At 40.8% G+C, this 25,295-nt stretch overlaps 1 protein-coding gene across 3 annotated transcripts in view; it reads right to left on the minus strand.

The window, feature by feature from the left end:
• Positions 1-6,336: 6,336 nt before the first annotated feature.
• The window catches only part of IL12RB2 (interleukin 12 receptor subunit beta 2), a 78,362-nt gene continuing 59,403 nt past the window's right edge, over positions 6,337-25,295 (minus strand). For 2 of the 3 annotated variants that reach the window (XM_047082192.1, XM_047082191.1), the window contains 6 exons: positions 23,494-23,592; positions 23,245-23,403; positions 18,467-18,604; positions 15,613-15,703; positions 13,049-13,148; positions 6,337-7,864 (listed from right to left, as the gene is read on the minus strand). In XM_047082192.1, coding sequence (XP_046938148.1) covers positions 7,325-7,864; positions 13,049-13,148; positions 15,613-15,703; positions 18,467-18,604; positions 23,245-23,403; positions 23,494-23,592 — 1,127 coding nt within the window. In that variant the 3' untranslated portion in view covers positions 6,337-7,324. The remainder of the gene's footprint in view (positions 7,865-13,048; positions 13,149-15,612; positions 15,704-18,466; positions 18,605-23,244; positions 23,404-23,493; positions 23,593-25,295) is intronic. The other variant, XM_047082193.1, reaches the window with a different exon arrangement.

Here is a 25,295-nt window from a genome sequence, read left to right on the forward strand (position 1 = left end):
AAAGATTTTAGGACGTAAAGAGCTCTCTTAGTTTGAAGAAATGGCACTGGTTTCCATCTACCTAGCATGAAGAGTTGTATGAAGTGGTCCAGCTGAATGTGGTTCTTGTTTGCCTGGTTTTGTTACATTGGACTAGAATTTTTTATTAGCTGATGAATAATGTCAGAAACTTTGTTTTGGGAACTTAATGAATTCCTTGTCTCACACCTAGGGTGTAGTAATCCATAGCAAAATGTTGCTTTGTTTGGCAGCCACACTCTCAAAGTGCTCAGACTGCCAGAGGTAGTTGTGGAAATTGATGACTAAACACATTAAAGAAGATGCTGATTGTCACTACCACCTCATCAACTCTGAGTTTCATGGCTGAAAATGTATAAGCTTTCATAATTGGTGAATTGAACTAAACACAGTTACCATTCTGTTTATAGATAGATAGATGGTTTGTCTTTTCCCTGGAAATTCTGAATTTCCAGTGAAGCTTCCACACTTTTTTTTTTCCAGTAGAGGAAGAACTTTTCCAAAAACTACAGATAATTTTGTTTCAACTTGATTCATGTACATAGTTACCAAGGTTTCATTTAAGTGTTAAAGTCTAAAGAGCTTCTGAAGGATGCATGAGAAGACTGGATTGGATAAAGCTACTTTTAAGATGTAAGTTTTACTGGTCACCGGGAAGGAAGTCAGCATCCATAGCAGGTATATTTTGTTAATGTATCCCTTGAAGATTGAGTGGCATTTAGTCACTGTGTTAACAAAATCTGGTAAATCGATGTTTTTAATAATTAGACTGACGCCCCCAAACCCCAACACACTTCTTGAGTCTTGGTAGAGCTCTGGAAGTCTTGTTGACAGAAGAAGAAAAGGGCTTTGGATGCTGAATAATGCTAAGTGAAATCATCTGAGAAGATTTCCTCTTCAGGAGAAAAGGAACAAAATTTATTAAGAGAAAATTGCCAATATATTGTTGATTAAAGAATTGAAATTTAACAAGCATCCTCCAGTTACAGGAGGGTATGGATGTTCCTCTTATTTTCAGGATCATCAGTCTTGCTCCTTAGAGTTATTAGATTTTTAAAATAGCTACAGATTTTTTGAGGAAAAATTTGAATTGATTTAAGATTGCATCTATAGCTGGAGAAATGGCTTACTGACTTAATTATCCTTGCAAGTTATTTTAGTCTATTGCAAGCAGGTCAAAGTGGGTGTTTTCTAAAAATTGTCTTTGCAGCTGCTCTGAAAATCTACCCTGCCATAGACCAGGAGGGGTAAACTAAAGGGAATGTATAGGAATGCAAAGGAATCTAGTCAAAGTTGTAATACAAGTATGAGGAGAACAAACTTAGGAAAAATATTTTCTACAGAGGGACAAATGATCTTTTACTCTCTATGTGGTGGAATAAAGTAAGATTTCTGTTTCTAAATGAAATCTTATGACCCTCTATTTTCACCTTGAGAGAGGTTTTTTGGTTGGGGAGAGGTAGGGATGTGTGTCTCCAGGCTCCTTGGTTTTAGATGGCACAAGAAATGTGCCCTCAGCTTGACATAGGCATATCGTCTGCTAATGTTGGAAGATGTATATAATTGCCATTTTAGCAGCTGAATTGAGATTTTCTTTCATAAAGAACAAATGTCTTATGTTACTGGTTTTCACCCGGTTTATAAGGAATATTTTCAGTTTTTTGAACTAGTAAAAGTATCCTGCTGTGAGGTGTTAGGGCCTTTTCAGTGACAATTCAGGGCTTTGAGAACAGTTTCTTCTCTGAGAAACTCCCTAATAGTTACTGTAGTATTCCCTTGGGGTCCTAGTAACCTCTAGGTAGGTAGTAAGATATCTAAAATTGACAAGATACATAACATTCTTTTACCTACATAAGGCCAGGATCTCGTAAGGAAGAATTCTTTAAACTTGTGGAAATTAAAAAAGGCATGAATTGACTTAAAGGTAAACTATGACAGCACATAAATATGTTTGTGTGTCTCAGATGTGATTGAAATCTCAGCAGAACCAACTTAAGAATGGTTTTGCTGCTGAAATAAATGACCCCTCGCAAAATGAGTCAGTTACTACAGAATGGAGGAAGGACATTAATGTTTCAACAATTCACATAAGCAAAAATATTAAGTCAAATGCAGCCCTAAGAGAGCCTTTTACTTGGAAAAAATCAATAGGTAAGTTAAGTAGAGTAATTGCTATTTTAATTAAAGACAATATTGCTCTGGTTATTTTTCTATTGAAAAGGCATAATGTTTTTATATGTAGCTTTAAATACTCCATTTATCAATTTCCTTTAAATAATGGAGTTGACTGGGAGTGTTAGTTACTTCCTTTCTGTGGCCTGCCTGTGTCTTATAGGACTTAGATTAGCTGGAGAGATAAATTAGCAAGTTCAGGAGTGCCAGATATTTTCTGGTCATTTAAGATTTACCAAGGTTTTATGTAGATTTCTCAAGAAAAATAACGATGTAGAACTTTAAAAGTATGGAAATGCCAGTTTCTTGTTACCTAGTAAAAATAGCATCAAAGATTTTTATGGAATTATAGTATAGTCAACTATAGTCAAAACCCCAGTTGACATAAATTTGTAGAGCAGTCTTTTGCATAGGAAAGAATTATAAAGGTTATTCTCTGAAACAAGACTCTCCAGTATCAGGTACTAGTTATATGACTTAGAAGTTACTTAATTTGTATGTTTCCCCACCTGAGTAGTGGGTATTATACCTTAACCAGTCAGGGTGAGCACTGCATTAATTACACCCTTCAAAACTGCATGTACGAAGGACTGTTTGATGATACCTGTCATTATTCCTGTTAGAATGGGGATTTGGGAAAAATTGGCCTATGATAAAAACTTTGTATTTCCAAGATCCACTGCTTTAAGTTATTACCCTAAAATTTCTAACCCCCACCCTTACCAAGCATGTCATCTACTTTGCCTTTTTTACTTTTCTGCTGTGCCCTCTGACAGGAGTACTAATGGTCAGTGAAAGTGCCAAACACGGTGGAGGATGAAAGCAGCATGGGCTTAAAGTGCTCAATAGGGTCTGTCTCTAGATCCACTGTTTCAAGTCTTCGGAAGGAAATTGGTAATAACTTCATATTTTATTGACTTTATCCTATTACAAGAGTAATGAGTTTTTGGTGAAAAGAATGTAATTTAAAAACCTATGGCTAGAGATAGCCACTACGGCATCTTGGTGTATATTCTTCCAGGGTTTGTTTGTTTGTTTTGCATTGATTTATAAAAGTGAGATGATTCAATTCAGCCTTTTGAAACTGACCATTTCCATGTCCAATATTATACTTGTAAAATGCATGTATAGTATGCTTTTCATCAGTTCAAAGATCCATTCCAATTTCAGACATATTAAAATGGTGGGGGCAGGGGGAACATCCATCATGGAAATTGATGGCATATTAGAGTTTAGCACTTTTTCCTACTCAGAGCATAAAGTAATGGTGTGTCCTAAAACTAGTGGAATCTTAGATTCCATAAAACTGTTGTATAGATTATGGTTTAACCAGGTACCTACTGAAGGGCATTGGGCCCCCCTCTCCATTTTAATGTATGGTGTGATCAGTCCTTTATCCTATCTGATGTTTATACTATTCTTTAGTCTGCATTGCTAGGTGTGGAGTTGGTTTACTCAAATTTGTTGAATATTATTGTCCAACTGCTTCCAGAAAGCCAACTAACATTCCTGGTTGTGCGCACCAGTTTATTCTAATTTGATACGTGAAAAATGGCATTATCTTTCATTCCTTTGATTATAGGTGATTGTTTTATGCTTACCAGGCAGTTACATGTGTTGTGAGTTGGCTCTACTCAGTCCATTTTAAAGTGTTGGCTTTTTTCATATTGATCTGTAAGAGCACCTAATTTAGTTAGTTATTTGGGGGCATATATTGCAACTATTTTTATCTAACTTGGTGTGGTGTTTTGCAAAGTTTTAGTTTATTGGAGCTTTAGTATAGGCTGCGATGTAAAGATCTGACTTCTTTCCACTGACAGGCAATTGATTGAATTGCTTATCTTTTATTAGTGGAAAGGAAGAAACCTTTCTGATCTCTTAATTCTAGAGAAGTGATTTACTTGAGAGTTCACCTATCAGCCTTTCATAGGGTGGATACTATGAATGTCCAGGAGTCCTGCAGGTTAGGAAGGAAAAACTGGGCTCCTTTGGAGGACTTGAGCTGAGATATTGGAACAGATCACAACTGTATCATGAAGGAAAAAGACAGCCTAATGGAGAAAAACCAAGAATCGAACATAGGGGATTGACAAGAATAGAATGTGCCTAGCTGGCATGTTTTTCACTGGCCTCAGGGCATTGGTGAGTTGCAGCTGTGGGCTATTAATGGAAGCTGAGAAATTAGGACAGAAGGGAAAAGTCAGTAAAGGGAAAGAACTAGATAACACTAGTTTGACTTTCTTATTGCCTAAAGGGAAGACAGAGACCCAGGAAGTAGAATCTCTAGCTTCTGGGAAAGAGGGCCCTTTCAAGGGGCAATGTAAGATAAGAATCTCTGCACAAGAATTAGTGGTGGAGATTCCCATGAATCCATTAAGAGTAAACTTGGACTCTATTTGTAGTATTTAGGTCTCAGAATTAAGGAGTTTGATGTGTTTCAGTAGAGCAGAGATTTCCGTGTTGGCTTTGGGATGTATGGAAGGCGTGAGGATTAAAATCATAGCTAATTTTCCTGTGTAATGAAAGTTGGGTGTATGAATATGTATGAATATTCATGAGTTCCACCTAGTCCTGGTTAAAGGAGGCAGCCCAATTTGGTATTTTGACTGCATCTGCAGGATGAGGGGATTGTAATCAAAAACTACTTGGCAAGGGCAGAACAGGGTTACCCATCCTCTGTCATTCATGGAAAGAGGATATTTTATCTGGCAGAGTGAGCAGCCAAAGGCATGCTCAAATAGGTCTTTAAAATAAGAACCATTGCTACATGTATTATATAGCAATGCTGTCAGTGAACAGTAGGGTAGAATGTTGGGAATGAAGAACAAATACAAATTTAAGTGTCCCAACAAAAGGAAGCAGGCACAGCTAGATTGGCTTCTGGAACAGAAGGAACAAGGTGAAAACAGTGGTAGGTGATGGCTCCTTAATTTTACTGATAGCCTACTGTGAACCAGGTATGGTGTGAGGGAAGCAGATCGTTCCTGCTTTCAAGTTATTTACAGTCCAGTAAATTCTTTATTTTTACTTTCTAGGAACACAAATAACTGCAGTATCACTTGGGAAAGGGAAAGGGTCTAGAGGGGTAATAGGGAGACTGGGAGTTGGGTGTTGGGTCTGAGTGGGGAGGGGAAGAATGACTAAGATGGGTATCAGGCCAGCAAAAGAAAAATCAGAGCTAGGTAAAGCAGGTATTGCAACAAGAGAAGTTGGCTCCCATTGTCAAGAGGTGACAAGTTAGCCTGCTTCTGAGGAGGTGGCCTTGTCTGTTACGACCCACTGTAAACAGTCAAACAAGGGGCACCGCATCCTGGATATAGACAAACGCTGAAGCTGCTGAGATTCAAGAAACCATGTGTGGCGGTGCTGAGCAGCACCTAAATAGAGTAGAATAGGGATGTAAGGAAGGAACTTACTAAGCTATTCAAAGAAAGCCTGAAAGAACTGTATTAAATCTGGAATGGCAGGAAGCATAAAGAATTAAACATGAACAAGCAGAGCAAATGTTCATCACTTGAGTTCTTAGAGCTCTGAGGGACATTTGGTAAACCAAAGCTGTCTCAGTGCCAGTGTTTGGTTTGGGATCAGGCTGGGGTGTAGGCCCTGGGCTTGACAGGGATTTGAGAAGGTTTCTTGGACTTTTCATCCTGTTACTTTGGAAAGGGTACTATTAGCATTTTGAAAAGACTTCCCTTACCAGCTTAGCAGAAGGGCTTACAGTGAAGGGATAGAAGCAGGGATGGGGTGGGGAAGGTGACAAGCCAGTGGCCACAGCTTTAAGTGAATACAACATGTATCATGTTTCAAGTTCATGCTGGGAAAAAGAATTACCTCCTAGGCTCAGTTCAGCATCAGTTCTGTCTTCCTGAGGAAGGAAAAGCAGGATGCCTTGGGGAGAAAGGGTTGACATAAGTGCAACCATTAGACCCTGAGATAGCCCTGATCCTGAAGGCAACAGCTGCTACAGCAGAAAGAAGAGGAAACAAGGTGACAGAAAGCCTTTGGCCCACTCCTTTCCAAAACATTGGATTTCAGAGAGGGGAAGCTGTTTGCCCAAGGTCATATTGCGGGTTTACAGGAACTTTCCACCAGTAAGTTGTTCTTGATTCACTGAAAGAGAGTGAAGACAAAATAAAACAATAGGAAAACTAGCAAAAAGGTGTATTTGTACAGGCTTTCACAAATAAGAACAGTCATGACCATTTGGGAGCCCTTGTAATACTGATGTTCACCACGATCTTTTACATCCTCCTCTGTAAAACTGGGTTGATCTGTTTTGAAGACTCATTGTAATTCTTACTGGTGGATCCGTAATTTAGACCTGTGCCCTCCTATATGTGACTAATTACAATCAAAATTCACTTCTCAGTCATACTAGACATTCCAAAGTGGTCAATAGCCAATGTGGTTCATATAAACTGCAGCGAACAGTAAAGAAATGTAGAGAACATTTCTGCCTTAGGCCTACTGGATGCTTCTGATCTAGGTGTATGACTTGGTATGGAGTAGCAGCTTTATAAAGCTTGGATTCTTAGCCCTTGCTAGTAAGAGCCTTGGTTTCCATTCTATCATTTCCCTTTACTGGCCAACCTGGCAAAGAAAGTTGTGGGAACCCAGATTGGAGTCTCTAGGTACACACGGTGTACCATTGAATCTAAGATAACACAAGTTTGAACTGTGTGGGTCTACTTAGGTGGATTTCTTCAATAAATACGGTACTATAAATCTTTTTCCTTACGATTTTCTTAACATTTTTTTTCTCTAGCTTCAAGAATACAGTATATAAAATACATCTACAAAATAAGTGTTTATGTTACCAGTAAGAGTGGTCAAAAACAAACAATGGTTAACTTTCTGAGGAGTCACAAGTTATGCAGATTTAAGCCTGTGCCCCTCACCCTCACATTGTTCAAGGGTTAACTGTAGTCCTAAGGCTCTGGAGAAGGCAAGACAGGCATCTGGGTTACAGCCAATTCTCAGTTCCCAAGACAAACCCTGGGCTTTTTGTTTGCCCTCTATTTGGAAACAGACCTGATAGCAGCACCCCAGAGGTGATGACCACTGGAGCACTGTGGGCTGGGGATGAGAGACACATTGGGGGCTGGGAGCACATGGACTTTCCAAGCTTCACCACTCACAGCATGAGGGAGCTGCACCCCATCTTTAACCGATCCAGAGTCAGCTGCTTATCACAGGAAAAGGTGAGTGGGTGAAGAGAACTTGAGGGGAAAATGGAAAGAGAGATGTGCTGAGGCTTTAGTTCTTCCAGAGGATCAGTTATAGGAGCTTCATGTGAAGGAAGATACTCTATGTTGGAGGGTAAGTATCCCTCATGGGTGGGAAGGTAGTCCACTGGGAGTACTGTCACAGGGCCAGCTAGGTGTCCTGGCTTTGAGTCAGGGCTCCTGCTCCCCAACATCTTGTACAGATCCACTAGTCCTGTCTCTGCTATGAGAGCTCTGGGAGGTGGTAGGCTTGAGGCACTATATCCTGTGTCTTCCTCAGAGGTATAGTGACCTTGGATTTCTTGTTCCTTGTCTGGCCAGTTGGGGTGATGAGGATGTCTGAAGACTGGCGTCACTTGATGCAGGACTTCACTGATGACCAGAGGCTCAGGTTCTTCAGGAGTGGGCCAGTCTGTCAGGAGCCTGTCCAAGGGTAGCTGCATCTTCTCCTGAGAAAGGGGAGGAACAGGCTAATAATACAGCTCTGTTACAGAAGTATCCTTTGACAACTGACTTCAGGGTTTTGAAAGGCCTTGCAGCCTGCATCGCCTGATTGGTTCTAGGTGGGACATCATGGGACCTTGACTTTGTGGCAGGAGTGAAACAGTTAACATCGTCAGGGAGCAGACAGGAGCCATGGACTTCTCAACCCCCTGCCAATGAGTGGTTACCTACCAAACTTAACTTTCAACCAGACTATTTCTGAGGAGTCCAACTGCACTAGCTATTTCTTAGGATAGGGAGCATGGTGGGTGCAAAGGGAAGGCTGAGCTTGCCTCCGTCTGGGGGAGGAGGCAGGGAGGACTTTAAAAGTCACACTAGAGCTGAATCTTGAGAGACTTTCCAGGTAGGAAAGTGATGGGCAAGGAGGACTGGTCTATTCTGGAACATGCTAGTTCTCTCTTTTGACAGGTAAACGGAAGCTTTGGAAATACAAGGTCACATGATGAAGAGAATTTTAAGGGATGCTAATGAGTTTGAGCTTTGATACAACTAAACAGTTCAGGGTAATAATCTCAGTTCTGCTCTTAAGAAAGACCCTCTGGAGTAACTTTTGGAAAAAATTTTCATCTTTTTTTCCCCTATAGCTAATTTTTTCTACTCTTCTCTTGGTCAGCATCACTTCAGTTACCAGTTCTTCAATGTCCAGTCTCTTCTCCTTTCCAAACTTACTATAGATTCCTGAGTCCTCCAGGTCCAACCACTCTGTTAACATTTCTCTTTCTGGGCTTCATTGGGCTCTACCTACCCCCTCAAAACTATCTTTCACACTGCTTGATCTTTTTAAAGCAGAGTTCCAAAGCCTTTAACAGCTCAGACTTACATAGTGAAGCTTCCCAGCCTGTAGTTTGGCAGTCAGGTTCCTGCACCTTCCTCTACCTCCCCATATTTCCATTCAAAAACTTTCAGGCACACCGTCCTGGTCTTACTAAGCACATTACTAAGCCACCAACACACTTGGGCTTCCACTGCTAGCCTCCCACCCTCCTGTTTTCTGCACCTTTTTCTGCTTGATGCCTTCCTCTTTCATGAAGGCCTTTGTACATGATGTTTTATACGGTCAATTTTTTTTGTTTTGTTTTGTTTTTTACATGTCCGTAAGCCATCTGCGAATAGAGATCTTTCATGCCTGAAGGGAAGAGTAGGATGACAGGGAAAACCCTGAGGACTACTCCCAACTCTGATACTCAATAGCCTGGGAAATCTCCATCAACCTCTCTGGCTTTTTGTTCCCTCATCTGTCAAATGCCAAGTTGTGCAAGAGTGGTTTTTGGTCTGGACTTGCTTCTGATGTCCCCTTCCTTTCCTTGAGCATGACAAGCATCCAAAAGTGAATGATGGTGAGGTCTCAGGACAGACTTCCACAAAGGACACTGACAAGCTAGAGGGTAAGTGCATGTGTGGGGTTTTTTGGGGGGTGGGCGTGGGGGGAAGTGTTCTTTTCTGATGGTTACTCAAACTGGCCCTGGCACAACAGTCTGGCTTGGAAGATGGCCTTCAGCTCTGGGAAGCACAGCTGCCATTTTCTCTGCTTTGGCTGCCAAAACACGGTTACCCCAGATGTGGGAGGGACTATACGGGGTACAGAAATGGCTTATTTTTTTCCATAAGTGGGGCATTTGCTCTGCCTTCTTGAAGGCTTTGGCCTTATTGGTAGAGCCTGCTCCTCAGAGTGTGTACAAAGCAGGCTCTCTGGGTAACATGTCCTAGGGCAAGTCCTCAGGTATCTCAAGGGCATTGTTTAGCTTCTACAGGCTCAAAATGGAGAACATCCTAGTGGTCGCCTTTATGATTTGGCCTTTCCCTCCAGAGCTTAAAGACCTGTTTTTTAGCCACATCTTAAGAAGTAGTACAGGGATCTAAGGCCTGAGAATTTTGTTGGAGGTGAAAGACTGTTGTGCTTCTGATGTCTGCCTCAGCCTCTAATGGGAGAGAAGGGTCTTTAGAAGCAGTCTGCCCACTTCAAGGGTCAAGTGACATGGGGTTCTGAGGCTGCCTCAAGGCCATCACCACAGATGCCATGTTTAAGCTAAATTTTATTTTCTAATTTACTAGGGTTTTTTTGTTTGTTTTGCAAAAGACATATATATGCACATCTTTTTGTAATGAAAGAGAGACTCTGTAATGCAAATTAAGTGGCCCTCTTAATTTCCAAGTCACTACCCAAAGCCAACCAACATTATCAGTTTCCTATGTAGGCTTCCCAGAAATATCCTATACATTGCTGGAGTTGAGTGTATATAAAATTTCTCTCTTTATACAAATGAAACCCACTTTAGACAGCTGTTACAATTTTTTTTTTTTTACCTTTAGGTGTCTTAGGGACTTTTAGACACATTATAGATCTCATTTTTTTTTTTTCAGTAGTTGCATAATATCCTGTTTTATGGATGTACCCACATGTTTAACCTGCTCCCCTCGTGGCAGGTTCCATTATGCCCAATTTTTTGGCTTCTATTTATAATGCTACAATGAACTTCAGGCCTATGTATGGCAATTTCTTTTATCTTTTTCCTTGTTACTGTCTCTAACCCTTTGTATGTCTTTCTCAGCATTTCTTCTAGGTTTTAATGGGCCCTTCATAGGCCTTGTCTGCCTCTGTATCCCCTCATGCTCAAACAGGCAAACAGAGACCATGACGCCAAAGCTACAAGTTTGGGAGCCAGGTGTCCGGGACTGACCCAGAGCTGCTTCCCACTGTGCTATTTCAGGCTCTTAGGACTTGGGACTGTGGAATGTCAGCATTGGAAGACAGGGATCTTAAAGCTCAGCTGACTCAGCACCTGGTACTTGAATCCCCTCTGACACTAGCATTGGTGTTCTTATTGAGTGCATGACCGTAGATCATTGCAAGATTGCCACCACGTGAGGGCCCAGTGTGTGAATACCTCTTCAGTTAGTCTGTTCAGCTCAGAGGTGTTGACTACTAGAAATACTCTGCTCACCCTATGCTTAAAGATCTTTTAGAGCCTATAATACAAAGGCAGATGGCACATTCTACTTGCATGTGAATCCAGGATCCACCATTTTAGCTGACTAGCGTTAGGCAAGTTACTTAGTCCTCAGTGCCTCAGTTTTCTCATCTGAAAAATGGGCATAACAATAGTATAGCCTCATAAAGCTGTTGTATGGATTAGATTTTAATGCTTGAGAAAGGTTTTTTTAAGTGCCTGGCATATAAAAGTTATATATATATATATATATATATATATATATATATATAATAGATATAACTCATTGTGCTTGGCTTTATTGCACTTTGCAGATACTGTGTTGTGTTTTGTTTTGTTTTTTTACAAAATGAAGGTTTGTGGCAATCCTGCTTCAAAAAAGTCTACTGGCATAATATTTCCAACAGCATTTGCTCACTTTGTGTTTCTGTCATATTTTGGTAATTCTTGCAACATTTCAAACTTCTTCATTATTTGTTTTGGTGATTTGTGTTGAGTGATTATGACTTGCTGAAAGCTCAGATGAGGATTAGCATTTTTTAGTAATAAAGTGTTTTTAAATTAAGGTATATACGTTATGTTTTTAGACAGTGCATTGCACACTTAACAGACTATAGTAAAAACATAACTTTACTAGGAAACCCAAAAAGTCATTTACCTTTATTGCAGTATTTGCTTTATTATGGTTTGAAACCAAATCTGCAATAAATCTGGCATGTGCCTGTATATATAAACATGAATATATTATTTTTTTGAGAGACAGAGTGCATTTGTGTAAGCGGGAGAGAGGGAATCTCAGGGAGGCTCCATGCCCGGTGTGAGCCTGATACGGGGCTCGATCTCATGAATTCGAGTCATGACCTGAGCTGAAATCAAGAGTCAGTTACTTAACTGACTGAGCCACCCAGGCGCCCCTGAATATATTATTTAATAATATAGTTATATACTATATTATATATAATTATGTATCATGTATATAATATATATAAAATAAATATATAATCATATATGCACATATATAAAAGCTACTATTATTATTATTGTTCTTGTTAATGTAACTTAACAGAGACAAAATCCCTCAATAGTGAAAGGAGATGGCAAGTGTGAGTCTTTCCGGAAATAAAGTGAAGGATCTTTGCCTTGTATGATGCATGTGCTTTACATGGCATCTTACTCAATCCTCACAAACGGTATACATGGGAGATATTATCAATTCCTGTTTTACAGAGGATGAAACTTGGGCTCAGATCATCAGGCAGGTTGCCCAAGGGCCATCCACATGGTGAGTGGCGAGGTGGGTCTGCACCCAAACTTTATTTCAAAGTCACTAATTGCAGTGACCTCAATTCCCACAGAGACAGACACGGCTGAAACCTGCTCTTTCCCTGAGCAGTGGCTGGTACACTACCTTCTGGCCTGAGGAAGGGTGTGGATGAGAGAATGCACTGCATAACTGAGGAGAAGAATCCTGGAGGAGAATGTCTAGCAGTGTGAGAAATAGAGTGTGGGGCTGCAAGGTCCTGGGCAACGGGAAGAATATTGGCATCTTGCCTTTGTCCCATTGGCTCCCCCTAAATGCACAGTGTTGCTCCATGTCCAGATGCCTCCAACTCCCAGACCCCTCACCCAAGATGACCAGCTTGCCCCCCATGAGCTGTTCTCACCACCTCGGGCTGTGCGGCAATGCCCTTCCCATCCTTTACTCTCCATTCTCCCATCTGCCAGCAGAGCAACCTTTCCTTTAAAACCTTCTCCTTGCACAATGGAATGACTGGCTTCCTGCCAACGCCAAAATAGTCTGAGCTCTATTTATCTGTTCAATGCTCAGGACAGGAAATGTCACAGTAAAGCTTCAGTTCTCTTAAATTTGGATGAGTCAGGCTAGTGCTCAGCAAATGGCAAAAATACTTGCTTTTTTATGTCTTTTGAAGAATTGAGGTGAGGAGGTGAGGAGGGAACCTATGGCATAGAGAGGAATGAAAAGCTATGGGTATTTTAGTCTTTTGGGCATAAGCTTCAGAAAATTCCTGTGTATGGGAGTGTTGACTCAGTTGGTAACCTAGCACTAGGGGCTTCAGCTTATCCATAGGGACTAATAAGCACCTAGGTCTCCTGATAACTAATGGGAAACTTAGATCACTGGAATTCTATCAATTCACCACTAAGGCATTATAACCTTACCTCCACAGTGGGGTATTTCTTGGCCCAAGTACTATTGGCTGGGTCTGGAATTTCTTTACTACACCACTGAGGTCTGAGGGCTGAAAGGAGAACAAATACCCTATAGATAAAGAAAACAATGACATCTGGTTAAGCATGCACACACACAGTGGCATGGAAGCATCGGTTCTTAGTGCGGTGATTTCATGGTAGGAGTGTGCAAATGAATAAAATAAAAAAACACTGAAGGAGAAAGATGATGCATCATCCAAGGCTAGACTAGTTTTCTCTGAAGTTCAGATAGATGATAGAGTCATGATGCAACCATTTGGAGTTTGCTAAATAAATTATGGAACTTTTACTCAACAAATGTTTAGCTGTCACTGTCCAGCCATGCATTCATTCAACAAGCACCGACTGAACCCCTAATTATGTTGAGCACATGCCATATCCTGGGGATGAAAAAACAAACAAGAAGACATGGTTCCCACCTGTGGAGAACTTACTATTTAGTTTAAAATGTTTATAAAGAGTTTGTTATATGCTAACTAACTTGGATGTAAATCTAAAAAAAAATTTTTAAGGTTTGTAATAACGGGTAAAGTATTATGCTAAAAGGAAAAAAGGAAAACAAAAACAAAAACCACCACAACAAAGAACAAAACAGGAACAATAACAATGTTAAAAAAAAAATGCCTAGGAAGAAAATACCATATGGAAATATCCAAACTGTTAACAGTAGTTGTACTTGATGATCAGAAGAACTATGGGTCTTCTTTTTTCCTTTATCCTCTCTGGTTTTTTAAAAATACCTTAAAATGTGTTTATATTACTTTTATGACATGAAAGGAAAAAAGTCCTAAAAATGTTTCTAATAAATGCATGTGAGTTAAATGTTTTGATTATTTTTTAAAAATTCAAAGCGAATATGAAACATTTTTGAAGAATTGGCTTTAATAAGCTTTGATGTTTAATAAGAATGGAAAGCTTTCAGGATGTTTAGCCCTTTGAAGCAAGTGATGTGTCTGTGTGACTGGTTTCTCTCCGAACAACTGTGAGCAGAGGTACCTGTGACCCAGTACAGATCATGCAGATGAGGACAATGTCCAAGGAATGCCGAGCCACTAAAGCAGAAGACAACGGGGTCCCTAATGACTGTGTGGAGCATGGCTGCCAACCAACCTGGATGACTTACTTCAGGACTATTATGTGGGAGAGAAATAAACTATTTTTAAAGCCATATATCTGGGGGTGTTTGTTTTCTTTTAACAAAAAAAGCTTTCACCCTAACTGGTAATATTTCCCTGAAGAGGATGAATGTGATCCTACTTGATTCTATTTGAATTCAACTTTTTCAAAGTCTACCTAAAGAGAGCTCTGCTTTGAAGTATCTATCACATATGAGAGCTTCAATAAATGTAAAGCCTTTCAGATAAGTTCAATGGCTAGTAGAATGACTTTGAGCTAGTTTCATTTTGACCTCTTCTCTTACTTTACACAACATTTGAAGAAAACTCTTTATCGAATAACTCTAAAAAATTCTCTTTACAAAATAATGCCTAAAGAAATTGTAGAAAATAAATAGAACTAAAATCCCGTTATTCTATATCCTGGTAAACTACCATTCATTAATATTTTGGTGCATATCCTTGGGGTAGAGAGCGTTAATCACTACCCAATACTCCCTCATCCTCTTCCTTAGGGAAAGGACCCTGATTTACTGGGATGACAACAAGCCCAGCTGTAGGACCGCAATTTTAAATCTCCCTTGCTCCAGTTCTGGCCAATGTGTAATCAGAAGTATCATGTCTGACTTCTTCATGTAAAAGCTCCTGAAAAGGGAAATATGGGTACCTTGCTTCTTTCTCCCTATAGTTGTAGAATGCAGGCATGATGGCTATAGTTCCTGCAGTCATTGGACCATGAAGTGAGCTTGTGGAAGCCAAGTCCGGATAATGGCACAAAAAGATCAAAGGAGCCTAGATGCCTGGTGACTATAGAGCTACCACACCAGCCCTTAACCTGAATTTACTTCCTTAGCCTGGGCGAGAAAGTCCAGGGCTAGCTAGTTTAAGTCCTATTATTTGGCATATAGAACCAAATTTAATGCTAAATGGTCTCTTACATATAGGTATGCATGTGTACATGTACTTTTTAAAGTACATACTGCTTTGCAACCTTTTTAAAATGTAATATTGCAAATATATCATTTTATTTTCTGTCTTTAATGGATATAATATGCTATACAGCATGAGATATATTGTGATGTAGTAAAACAACCCCATATCACTGGACATTTAGGTTATTTCATATTTTCCTTCAATGAACAATACTTCAGTGAACGTATTTGCCATTAAATATCTGCATATACTTAGACTAAATTTCCAGTTAGGAATTGATAGGTCATAGGTCTATTTTAAAACTTTAAAAAAAAATTTAACAATACTGTTGTCCAAGAAAGTTGAATAAATTTAGTCTGCTACCAGCAATGTATGAGAACGTCCGTTTCTTTGACGCATAGTGGCAACAGCTATTGTCATTTTAAAAAATCACATTGCTGAAATTGGAAAATGTAACCAACTCACTTTTGCCGGAAGTAACGCGTTGAGAAAATGCCCACTATGACGACAGCAATGCAAATGCTTGGTGCCACAAACACACTCCAATTGGCTTTACCTGAAAAGTTAGCAAACCCTGTGACTAAGTTATCTTCAATGAACATCTTAAAATACTCACTTGCATGAACCCTCTGGCACCTACCCACAGCTACTGGCTAGCTAGATGGGCTCAGGAAAAAGGCCAACTTGTTTTTGTTCTTTCAGCTAGGGAGAAGGGCCCTAAGGGATCCAGTTCTATGGTTCTAAGGAAGGGGCTCCTTCCTCTAACAGGGGCAGAAAGAAAGGGAGTGGGGTGTTCCAAGCACTGGCTGTGAACTGGGAGCGCTGAATTCTAATCCTGACTTTCCACTGACTGATATGTGATCAATGGACTTCAGATTCCTGATCTACAAAAGGTGAATGATGACATCTGCCCTGCAGGTTGTTGTGAAGATTAGAGATGGTGTATATAAAGCACATGGCAATGCATCTGAACATAGGAAGCCCTTGAGAAATGGTATTACTGATTTTAACAAACCACTGGATAAGCCTTTTAACTAGGGTCTTTGAAATTGTTTGGATTCCTTGCTATGAAGATGTATTTTGCTATGTGTTGGGATTCTTCATTAATTCATCCATTTATTATTAGTAGTATATTCTTTATTATTATAATTCTAATTATTCGTTCATTATTATTAACCATGTATCAGACCCTTTTAGGTGCTGGGATACAAAGATGAGGAGGACATGGGCTCTGTTGTCTTAAATCATTAATCTAGTCCAGGAGATAGATGCGTAAACATGTAAATAAATCATGATGCCATGGGATATGCATTTTTACAAAAGGCATGTACAAGGCAGTGTAGCAGGGAACAGCATGGGAAATAATCCCAAGGGCATCCCAGGATGTTGTCCCAAAAGGCATGATGTCAAAAGTTCAGGTTTGGAGGGTGGAGCCAGCAAAGCAGTCAAGTTAGGGAAGCAGACTAGACAGAACTATACAAAGGCATGGAACCTTCAGGCAACTCCAGGTAGTCTGGTCATGCTTTCAAGTATGAAAGATGAGCGTGTGGTAGAGGACGAAGCTAGACGGGTGAACAGGAGCAGATCATGCGGGGCTTGGTGACGAAGCAGTTTGAATTCTAGCTTGAAGGTCCCTGGGGAACCACTGATGGGCTGCGATGGAGGTGGGATGTCAACATGGAGCAAGGTATCTTGCAGAAAGATTCTTCTGGTAGAGTGCAGGACAGGTTCAGGAGGAGTGTGAGCAGGGAGGGACTAGCAGGCGTGTCACCAGGGCTGAATGGGGTGTTGATGCAGGCAGTTTTGTTACCACCCCACGCAATCAGCACAATCTGACATTTCTTTAGCATCTGTTTTCCTTCCTGGGCAGATGGGGCAAGTATGGAGTACCACAGGTAGAAAGATGCTGAGTTGTTAATTGATTAATTGCTCACAAGTTAACTTTCATGCTAGCGTGCTAGAAGATGAGAAGAGGGTTTGTCAACTTTCCCAGTGGAGAAGTACCGGGCATAGAACAACAAAGTCCTAAATGATCAACCTGATACTCCATGTTGCAAAGCAAGAACAGCTTGTTTCATGCTTGGAGCAAGATGCAGGCACGTGCTGCCAGAGAGAACAGCACAATTTAGCCAGTGGAGAGAAGCCCATGTTCGCTAGGTCACTCAAATTTAACTCAAGTAACTAAATCTGGGTTTGATTTGTAGTTCTGCCACTTGACACTTCCATGACTTTGGGTAATCTTTCTGTACATTCTGGACCTTGTAAAAGGCATCCTAATCCCTTGTTCCTTTATTCATTTTGAATTGAGTGCCTGATACTATGTGACCAGGTACAACAGTGTAAAGCAGGCACCTTGCGTGGTTGAGGTCAGGATTCAATGAGTAAAAGTACGTGTTATGAAGGGTGAAATGTGTCCTTTTACCCCAAAAATCCATACACTGAAGTCCTAACCTCCAGGACCTCAGAAAGTGACCATATTATGAAACAGGATCATTGCAGATATAATTAGTTAAGATGAGGTCAAACTGGTGTAAATAGCCCTAATCCACCATGATCAGTGTCCTTAAAAATGAGGAAATTTGAACAAAGAGACACACACAAGGAAAACTCCATGTGAAGATGAAAGCAGAGATCTATAAGCCAAAGAACACCAAAGATTGCCACCAGATGAGAAGAGAAGCAGGGAACTGATTCTCTCATAGTCCTCAGAAGAAAACAAGCCCGCTGATACCTTGAACTCAAGACTTCCAGCTTCCAGAACTGTGAGAAAATAAACTTCTGTTGTTAAAGCCACACAGTTTGTGGCACTTTGTTACAAGAGCCCCAGCAAACCAATACAGTGTACAAAGCACTGAACACAACGACTGGTGCATAGTAACTACCTGATAGGCAATAGCTGCCATTGTTATTGTTGAGATTATTCTCATTGGTCACTGAACAGATATTTAGTGAACAAGTACTATGTCCTCGGCACCGAACCAGACCTTGAAGATAAACAGATACCAGTTCCTGCCTATTGGATTCAGTGTTTTGAAGAGGGGTCAAATGTAGTGCATTATGGAGGAATTACGGAGGTGCACTTGGGAAGGCTTCCTGGAGGAGGAAACACTTTGGGTGAGTTTTGAAAAATAAGTACATACTTTCTCTAAGCAGTGGTAGGGCAGTCCGGCTAAAGGAAACAGCAAGTGCAAAGATGGAACAGCAAGAAAGTAATTAATGAATTAAAGAAAATCTGATAATCTCCACGCCAAACACAGTGGGAGTATACACCTAGGTAGGAATCCAGGGTGGCTGTGCCATCTTTAAAGTTGTTTCCTACCTTGCAGATGAAATTCCCTCTTGTTTCCTGGGGGGCTTTCACCAGCAGCTGTCAGAGCTGTTATCCACAGGACATATGTTACTCCGGGCTGCAGGCTGTCTATTGAATGTGAATTTGGGGATACCCTATAGGGAATTTCTGAAGGGAGGATAAAGATAAAAGAAGAAAGGCACATGTTACAGGAACTATTTGAATGTGGGCTTTTACTTTTGTTGTTAATGTTTTAATTTGAAAGAGAAAAGCACATTGCTGTTTTAAAACTAATTTTTTAAAACTACTAATTCATTAGTACTTAATATTTTACTAGGCCCTAGACACTGTCATTTACGGAGGTCTCACTCTACAACATACCAAAATAATTTTCTGTGGCAAAATCTTTTGAAAGAACTTTCATCATTCTGCTTTGAAATTACTCAGCTGTAGTAACTCCTTTTATTTCCTATGACTATACTGTTTCCAACATTTATTAGATATATTTGAGAACTCTTGGGGAGGAAATTAAATACACCAATTGTTTTCAGTGGAATTTTTAAGAAAGCTAAGTTAGGCAATTAATGAAATAGACATTTAACATTAAGTTTGATTTTCTGCTTTTTTGGGATAGGTTCTAGATACTGGTCTTAATGAGTTTAACATGATGATCTGCTTCAATCTGACATAAAATCTAAAATTGAGATCAGTGGCACGTACATTGGATTTATTTGGCAGTTTAACTAGGTTATCAGTCCCTTACACTCTCAACACCCCTGCAGAGTCTCAGCAGGGAAGATTTTGGGTTTTTTGAGCAACACGCTGATGTTTTTTCCCTCCTATAGTACATAGGCAATCTTCTTTTCCAGTGATCTGCTGGGTGTAAGGTTTGGACTGACTTCTCAAAAGCCAGGGCTTCGAGGCAGGAGGACTAGAAGATCAAGGGCAGAACTTTGGCAGGAGTAACCTGCTGGCTCCCTCAGCTGACATGCACCTGTGTGGGTGATCAAAGTGGAAACTTGAACCCAGCACTTTTGAGCCTCAACTTCAGTTACCAGCTCAAAAACCCCAGGGCAGGTCAGACAATGCTCTTGTTTGCTAAATTTATTTCCACAGTCACAAATATTTATTGAGCTCGTGCTCTGGATAAGTCACCAAGTATACAAAGGCACAGAATCTGCCTCAAAGAGTTCACCAGCTAGTGGAGAAAACAGAGAGAGCCCTTATACTCCCCCCACCCCTGATTACTATGGGTGACCAGCAAGGAGTCCTGTAATATCTATCCAAAGGGGCCTAAGCACATCACTTAACAGCTGTGACTATCAGAGCAATTTCTATATTCAACATCCTTTTTTTAAATTTAATTTTTTAAATGTTTATTTATTGAGAGACAGCATGCGGGGGGGGGGGGGGGGGAAGAGAGGAGACACAGAATCCGAAGCAGGTTCCAGGCTCTGAGCTATCAGCAGAGAGCCCGATGTGGGGCTCAAACCCACAAACTGTGAGATCATGACCTGAGTGGAAGTCAGACACTTCACTGACTGAACCACCTAGGTACCCCTATATTCAACATCCTGTTGAGAAAAAGTACCGTGTGGAAAATTTCCAAGCCTACTCTAACCTGATGAATTCGCACAGACTTAAACTATGTGATTAAACTAAAAAAACTCTGTCTTTATTCCTACGGCAGAGGATTAAAAAATTAATTTTGGAGAGACCTTCTCTCATCTTGCTGCAGCAAAGCATCAGTGAGCATCAGAGTCAACCATCCGACTGTGTGAAGGCACCCTTAACTCAGAATGAAATGAGACCTCAGAACAGAAGGGAAGGGTCTTGAACGGTTTGCTGGGCCAAAAAAGTTTATACACAAACACACACACATATGTATACTTGGAGAATAAAAACAGAAACTCTATGGAGGGAGCAGTGAGGAGGGTGATGGCTCCCTCAGTTTGGCTAGCAAAACAGACCTGGTTGAGAAATGGGAGAAAGAAGTCATGCAGGAAATTCCGGTTCTGCTGCCTGGTCTGGGCTGTGATCACCAGCAGAGATAAAGGTGGGCATTCAATCCTTGGGGGGCTGAAACTTGAGGCTCAGGGTGGTTAAATGAGGCGGCACCAGTTTAGGAAGATGGGATAGTTGCCAATCATTTGAAAGGCTGCAGGTAAGAAAGTCAAGTGGTACCAGACAAAACAGCCACATTGTTACTGGAAACTAGTTATTACCTAACAATCTACATTGGTGTAACAAAGAGTAGGGCAGTATTCACTCCTGTATGCCTGGTACTCGGAGACAATGGTGAGCAAATTGCCCTGGCCTCTGCCTTCATGATGCTCAGAGTCTGTTGACAAAAACAGCCACGTAGTAACAAAACCCAACATGTGTGCCAGTAGAGAAATGTGCTATTGGTGCACATGGCAGCATCAACACATTTCCAGAGGAGTGGCTGTGAACCGGAACCACCTGAGAGAGGCACTAAAATGCGGATGCTCCGCCCCAGGTGTAGCCCTCTCCTCTGCTCAGGCAGGGCGTGCTCCAACTGCATTCTACGTGTGGCCACAGTGCTGCTGCCCAGTGGACAGCTCCCAGACACATAGGACAGGGCCCCCTTCCTCGTTGGCTCGCCATCCTTCTCTTCGGTTTGTAATGCCTCTCTCTCTGGTGTCTTTCTCCCTCCTCCTCAACCTACTGCCCTCTACCACTCTCTGGAGACTGCACCTGTGGCTTTGCCAATGATTTCTAGTTGCCAAATACAATAGGTAGTTGTGAGTCCTTGATTACAATGGTTACATCACTCTGTGTGCTTTTCCACCTCCCTTGGTAGATTGAGCTCTCTGAAGACAGACAGGTCTAATTCATCAATGAATGCTTACTGAATAAAAGGAAAACTGGTGTGAAATAGACTTTGAATCTGCACCTCCTCTCCTTAAAAAAATTTTTTTTTAATTTTTATTTATTTTGAGAGAGAGAGAGAGAGAGCACGAGTGCAAGTGGGGGTAGGGCAGAGAGAGAGAATCCAAATCAGGCTCCAGGCTGTCAATGCACCTCCTCTCCTTTTAATTTATTTTAAAATGCCCTTATATAAACTTCAGATTCATCAGATTTGTGGTAAAATAAGATACGTAGTTTCTTCAACATGTACAAGAGTAGCTCTAAGAACCAACTGACCATGTTGATTGTAAACAGACATCTTGGTTTCAATTCTGCTAAAATGCAAAGTGGGGGGTGTCCAAATGGCCCAGGAAGCGGTCAATCAATTCGTCATGTTCTGGGGTGCATTTCAGAAATAACTGACCCTGACGGGCCCAAAGTGGTTCTGTTCAAAGATATGTGCTGTTCATTAGTGGTGGATTAATTGACAGATTGTGAGGCCTTATAATGGAATTCTATAGAGCTGTTCAAAAAGAATGAGGCAAATCCATATGGACTGATGCAGAAAGAGGTCCAGCCTGTATTATTGAGAGGTAAAAGCAAAGTGTAGATCAGAATGCAGATGATTACCCTAAATATATGCATTAATTTTTCTGTTTTGTTTTTTTTTTTTTTTTTTTTTTCTGGAAGAGCATGTAAAGAACTGCTAACAACCTAAGTATGGAGGAAGGGATAATTTACATTTTTATATCTTTCTGAACTATTTAGGTGCTTTTACTATGTTCAAGTTGTATTTACATAATAAAAATTAACTGGCATTAAAAGTCATAACTTTCAGAAAAGCAATACTGAAGATTTTCTAAGGTCAAGAGAAAGGACCAACTTCTAAAGTTTTCCAGGTAAAAATCAATCTTGCAGGCAGCTCTCTGGCACCCACATCTCAGGTTACATTCTTCCTGGACCTAACAGCTCTCATGAAGGAATAAAAATATTGCTTCCTTATTTCTCTTTATTCTCAAGTTAGTTAAAAAATGTTGCTTCTTTATGATAAATGCTCCTGAAAGAAAGCCAGTTGCTTATGAAATAAAAAGAAGGTCAAGCCAGGAAAAAAACCCGTAACAACTCTGAATAAATCAAAGATTAGAACATCATATCTGGCAAGTGACTTGGAGCTGCTACATAAATGAGAGATGAAATCATTTGAGATAATGTTCTAGCCAGAATTTAATTGCTTTAGATTTTTATAGTTATAGAATAATTATGGGTCATAAGAAACTACCTAACTGTATTGTATTTTACCCATTTTAAGGAGAAAATAATATGCTATGATAGTGTTTGCAAATGTGGGGGATTCAGAAGTTCTAACTCATCCCTTACACACCTCAAGGGTCTATATAATAGTACTGATGTGCTGTTACTGCTTTTTCTTTTTAAATTTTTTTAACATTGATTCATTTTTGAGAGAGACAGAGCACGAGTGGGGGAGGAGTAGAGAGAGAGGGAGACACAGAATCTGAAGCTGGGTCCGGGCTCTGAGCTGTCAGCATAGAGCCCGACATGGGGCTTGAACCCACAAACCATGAGATCATGACCTGAGCTGAAGTCAGACACTTAACAAACTGAGCCACCCAGGTACCCCAGCTGTTACTGCTTTTTGAAATATCTCCCCATGTGAGTAGCTCCTTGAGAGCCTAGTCCATTACCTTCATTTCTTCAATTTGCTTGGCACATAACATATAGTCAGTAACTCTGTGTACGTGTGTGTTTAGATATGTTCCATTTTTTTTCACTCAATTAATTTCACAAATATTTACTGAGCACCTACTATGTGCCAGTCACAGTGTTAGCACCTGTGTGTATGTATGCACATGTGCATACTTGTGTTTTCCCAACATCTAAATAAGAAAGGCCCCACTGCATTTGTGCCTCACACATACCACAAAGTTGAGGCTGGGAATTAGAGTCCTGTTCCTTCCAGTATATCCTGTAATGGAGGATGCAACCCATTTGCTCCTGGGCTGGAATTTCGTTCCATGAAATCACAATGTTCCCCTTTTCCTCTGAGATGGCATTAATGTGGGGGCCACTCAGTGGTGCTGCAAAGTAGAACACAGAAAGCTTTTGTCACCCTTTAAATCCAAACTATTGAACTAAAGTAAAATTCGGCAAAAGGTTCCAAGGCTCACCTTTGTGCTTAGAGTTACTCCGGATGGAGCTGCATCCTCTCTGGTCCCCCGACAGTGCACACACGCAGATTTCATAACAGCTGTAGGGTTTTATGTTCCCTGCAAGGAAAAGGTAGTTCTTACAACAGGTTTGGCATCACATGTTGAGTCACTAAAGGGAGACATTTAAAAATTTCTGGACTGAGGGTGAAGGGATGACCTAAGTCACAAAATCTCAGCATCCTGTTTGCCAAGTTGCTGGCTTCTGGAAGCAACTGCTCCTACCTCTCAAGTTCACCTCAAGGTGAGCCAACAGGCAGACCTGAAGCTTCTTTCCGGGGTCAACATGATTAAGGAGACAAAAGCTATTCCATTTCCAACAAAGATTTAAATATAACCACAGAGACTGCTTTTGAAACAAAACTCACAAGGAAAAAAACCAAAAAACAACAACAAAAAAAAACCCCGCAAAACCCACTGACTTCTACAAGCAAATCATTTGCTATTTGCAGAGAAGTGCGACTGTTGTTTTGAACCTGAACCCTCTTCTAACTCCACAGACGCTTTTGGGGATCTGACAGGGCAGCGGGATGGCACATTCTAACCAGGACATGGTCAGTGTAATCCAACCCCTTGTTCCTTCCCCTCCTCCCCCCGCCTCCCCCTCTATGCTCCAGTCACATTTCACTTGCTTGACAGCCTGGAGATGAAGAGGATACCTAGGAACGTTACTACCCCTTCCTAGCTTTTAAAATGCCACACTTTGCAATTTTCTGTGAGTCATGAAGTTTGCTGGAGAGTTGCTCTTTCCTGTTAAAATTCCTTATTTCCATGAATCTTAGATTCTACTTCCTGTAAAGAAAAGGCCCTTCTCATAGACACTGCCCAGGACATATCTTTAAATTCCCAATGGAAATTTAAAGGGAAAAGAGAGCGAATCCCTACTAGGCAATGATAGGATTATGTGGTCAGAGTAAGGGCTGTCTCCCATATTGTTTAATGCAGATCTGATCCCCTACACTGACAATTTTAACATTTTATTTTGGGGGAAGAGGAATTTTGTATTGCAGAATAATTTACTAAATAAGGTGTGTTTTATATGAAAATCCATTGTTCCTTAAACATTCCAGCAAGTGCCCTACAGAAACCTCAGATGTGTAACCAATACTGTTGGAAGACACCACAAGGAGATCTGAACTCATGCCATGGTGAGTTCCCATTCATATTCATGAACCAGGTGATACAGAGAAAAGGCCACAGTGAGCTTAGTCCAGTCATCCAAATCTTCTTCACAGTGGCATGCAGACCCAGGAGCCAAAAGGGCAATAAGGAATCATATTTCATCTGGGAGGGGCTAGGGCCTGGCTGCTGTCGCTGGTCCTGGAAGCATCTGGCCAACCACTGTGCCTGTGTATAGCTGTGGGAATTCCAGACGAGCTCATTAGGCAAATAGTATCACCACATTTTGCCGTGCAAAATGTGAGTTCAGGGCAGAGGCTTTGGGACTGCTGCATCAGAAGCTGTGGCTTCTTTTTGTGAATAGCTCACCCTTAGTGGAGGAGGGAAGAAAATGTGGATCCATAACTTAGTTGACTTTTCCCTTTGCATGCAGAGGAGAGCCCTAATAAGCTTGTTCCCTGGTTCTGACCTTAAGGACTCCTGTTTTATTGGCTAAGTCTTACACAAACACACCCTAATCATTAGCTCCAAATTCCTTAGTTTTGCCGTCCAGTGCACAAAGTCCACATTCCTAAGTTTTTTTATTTCTTTCTATAGTCTGGCCCCAACTTCTAGGCCTATTTCCCACTACTCCTGTGCATAAT

The sequence above is a fragment of the Lynx rufus genome, unplaced genomic scaffold, assembly GCF_022079265.1.
Source record: "Lynx rufus isolate CCGP_SWC_20201006 ecotype Redwood Valley unplaced genomic scaffold, mLynRuf1.p SCAF_2, whole genome shotgun sequence".
Taxonomy (NCBI): Eukaryota; Metazoa; Chordata; class Mammalia; order Carnivora; family Felidae; genus Lynx; species Lynx rufus.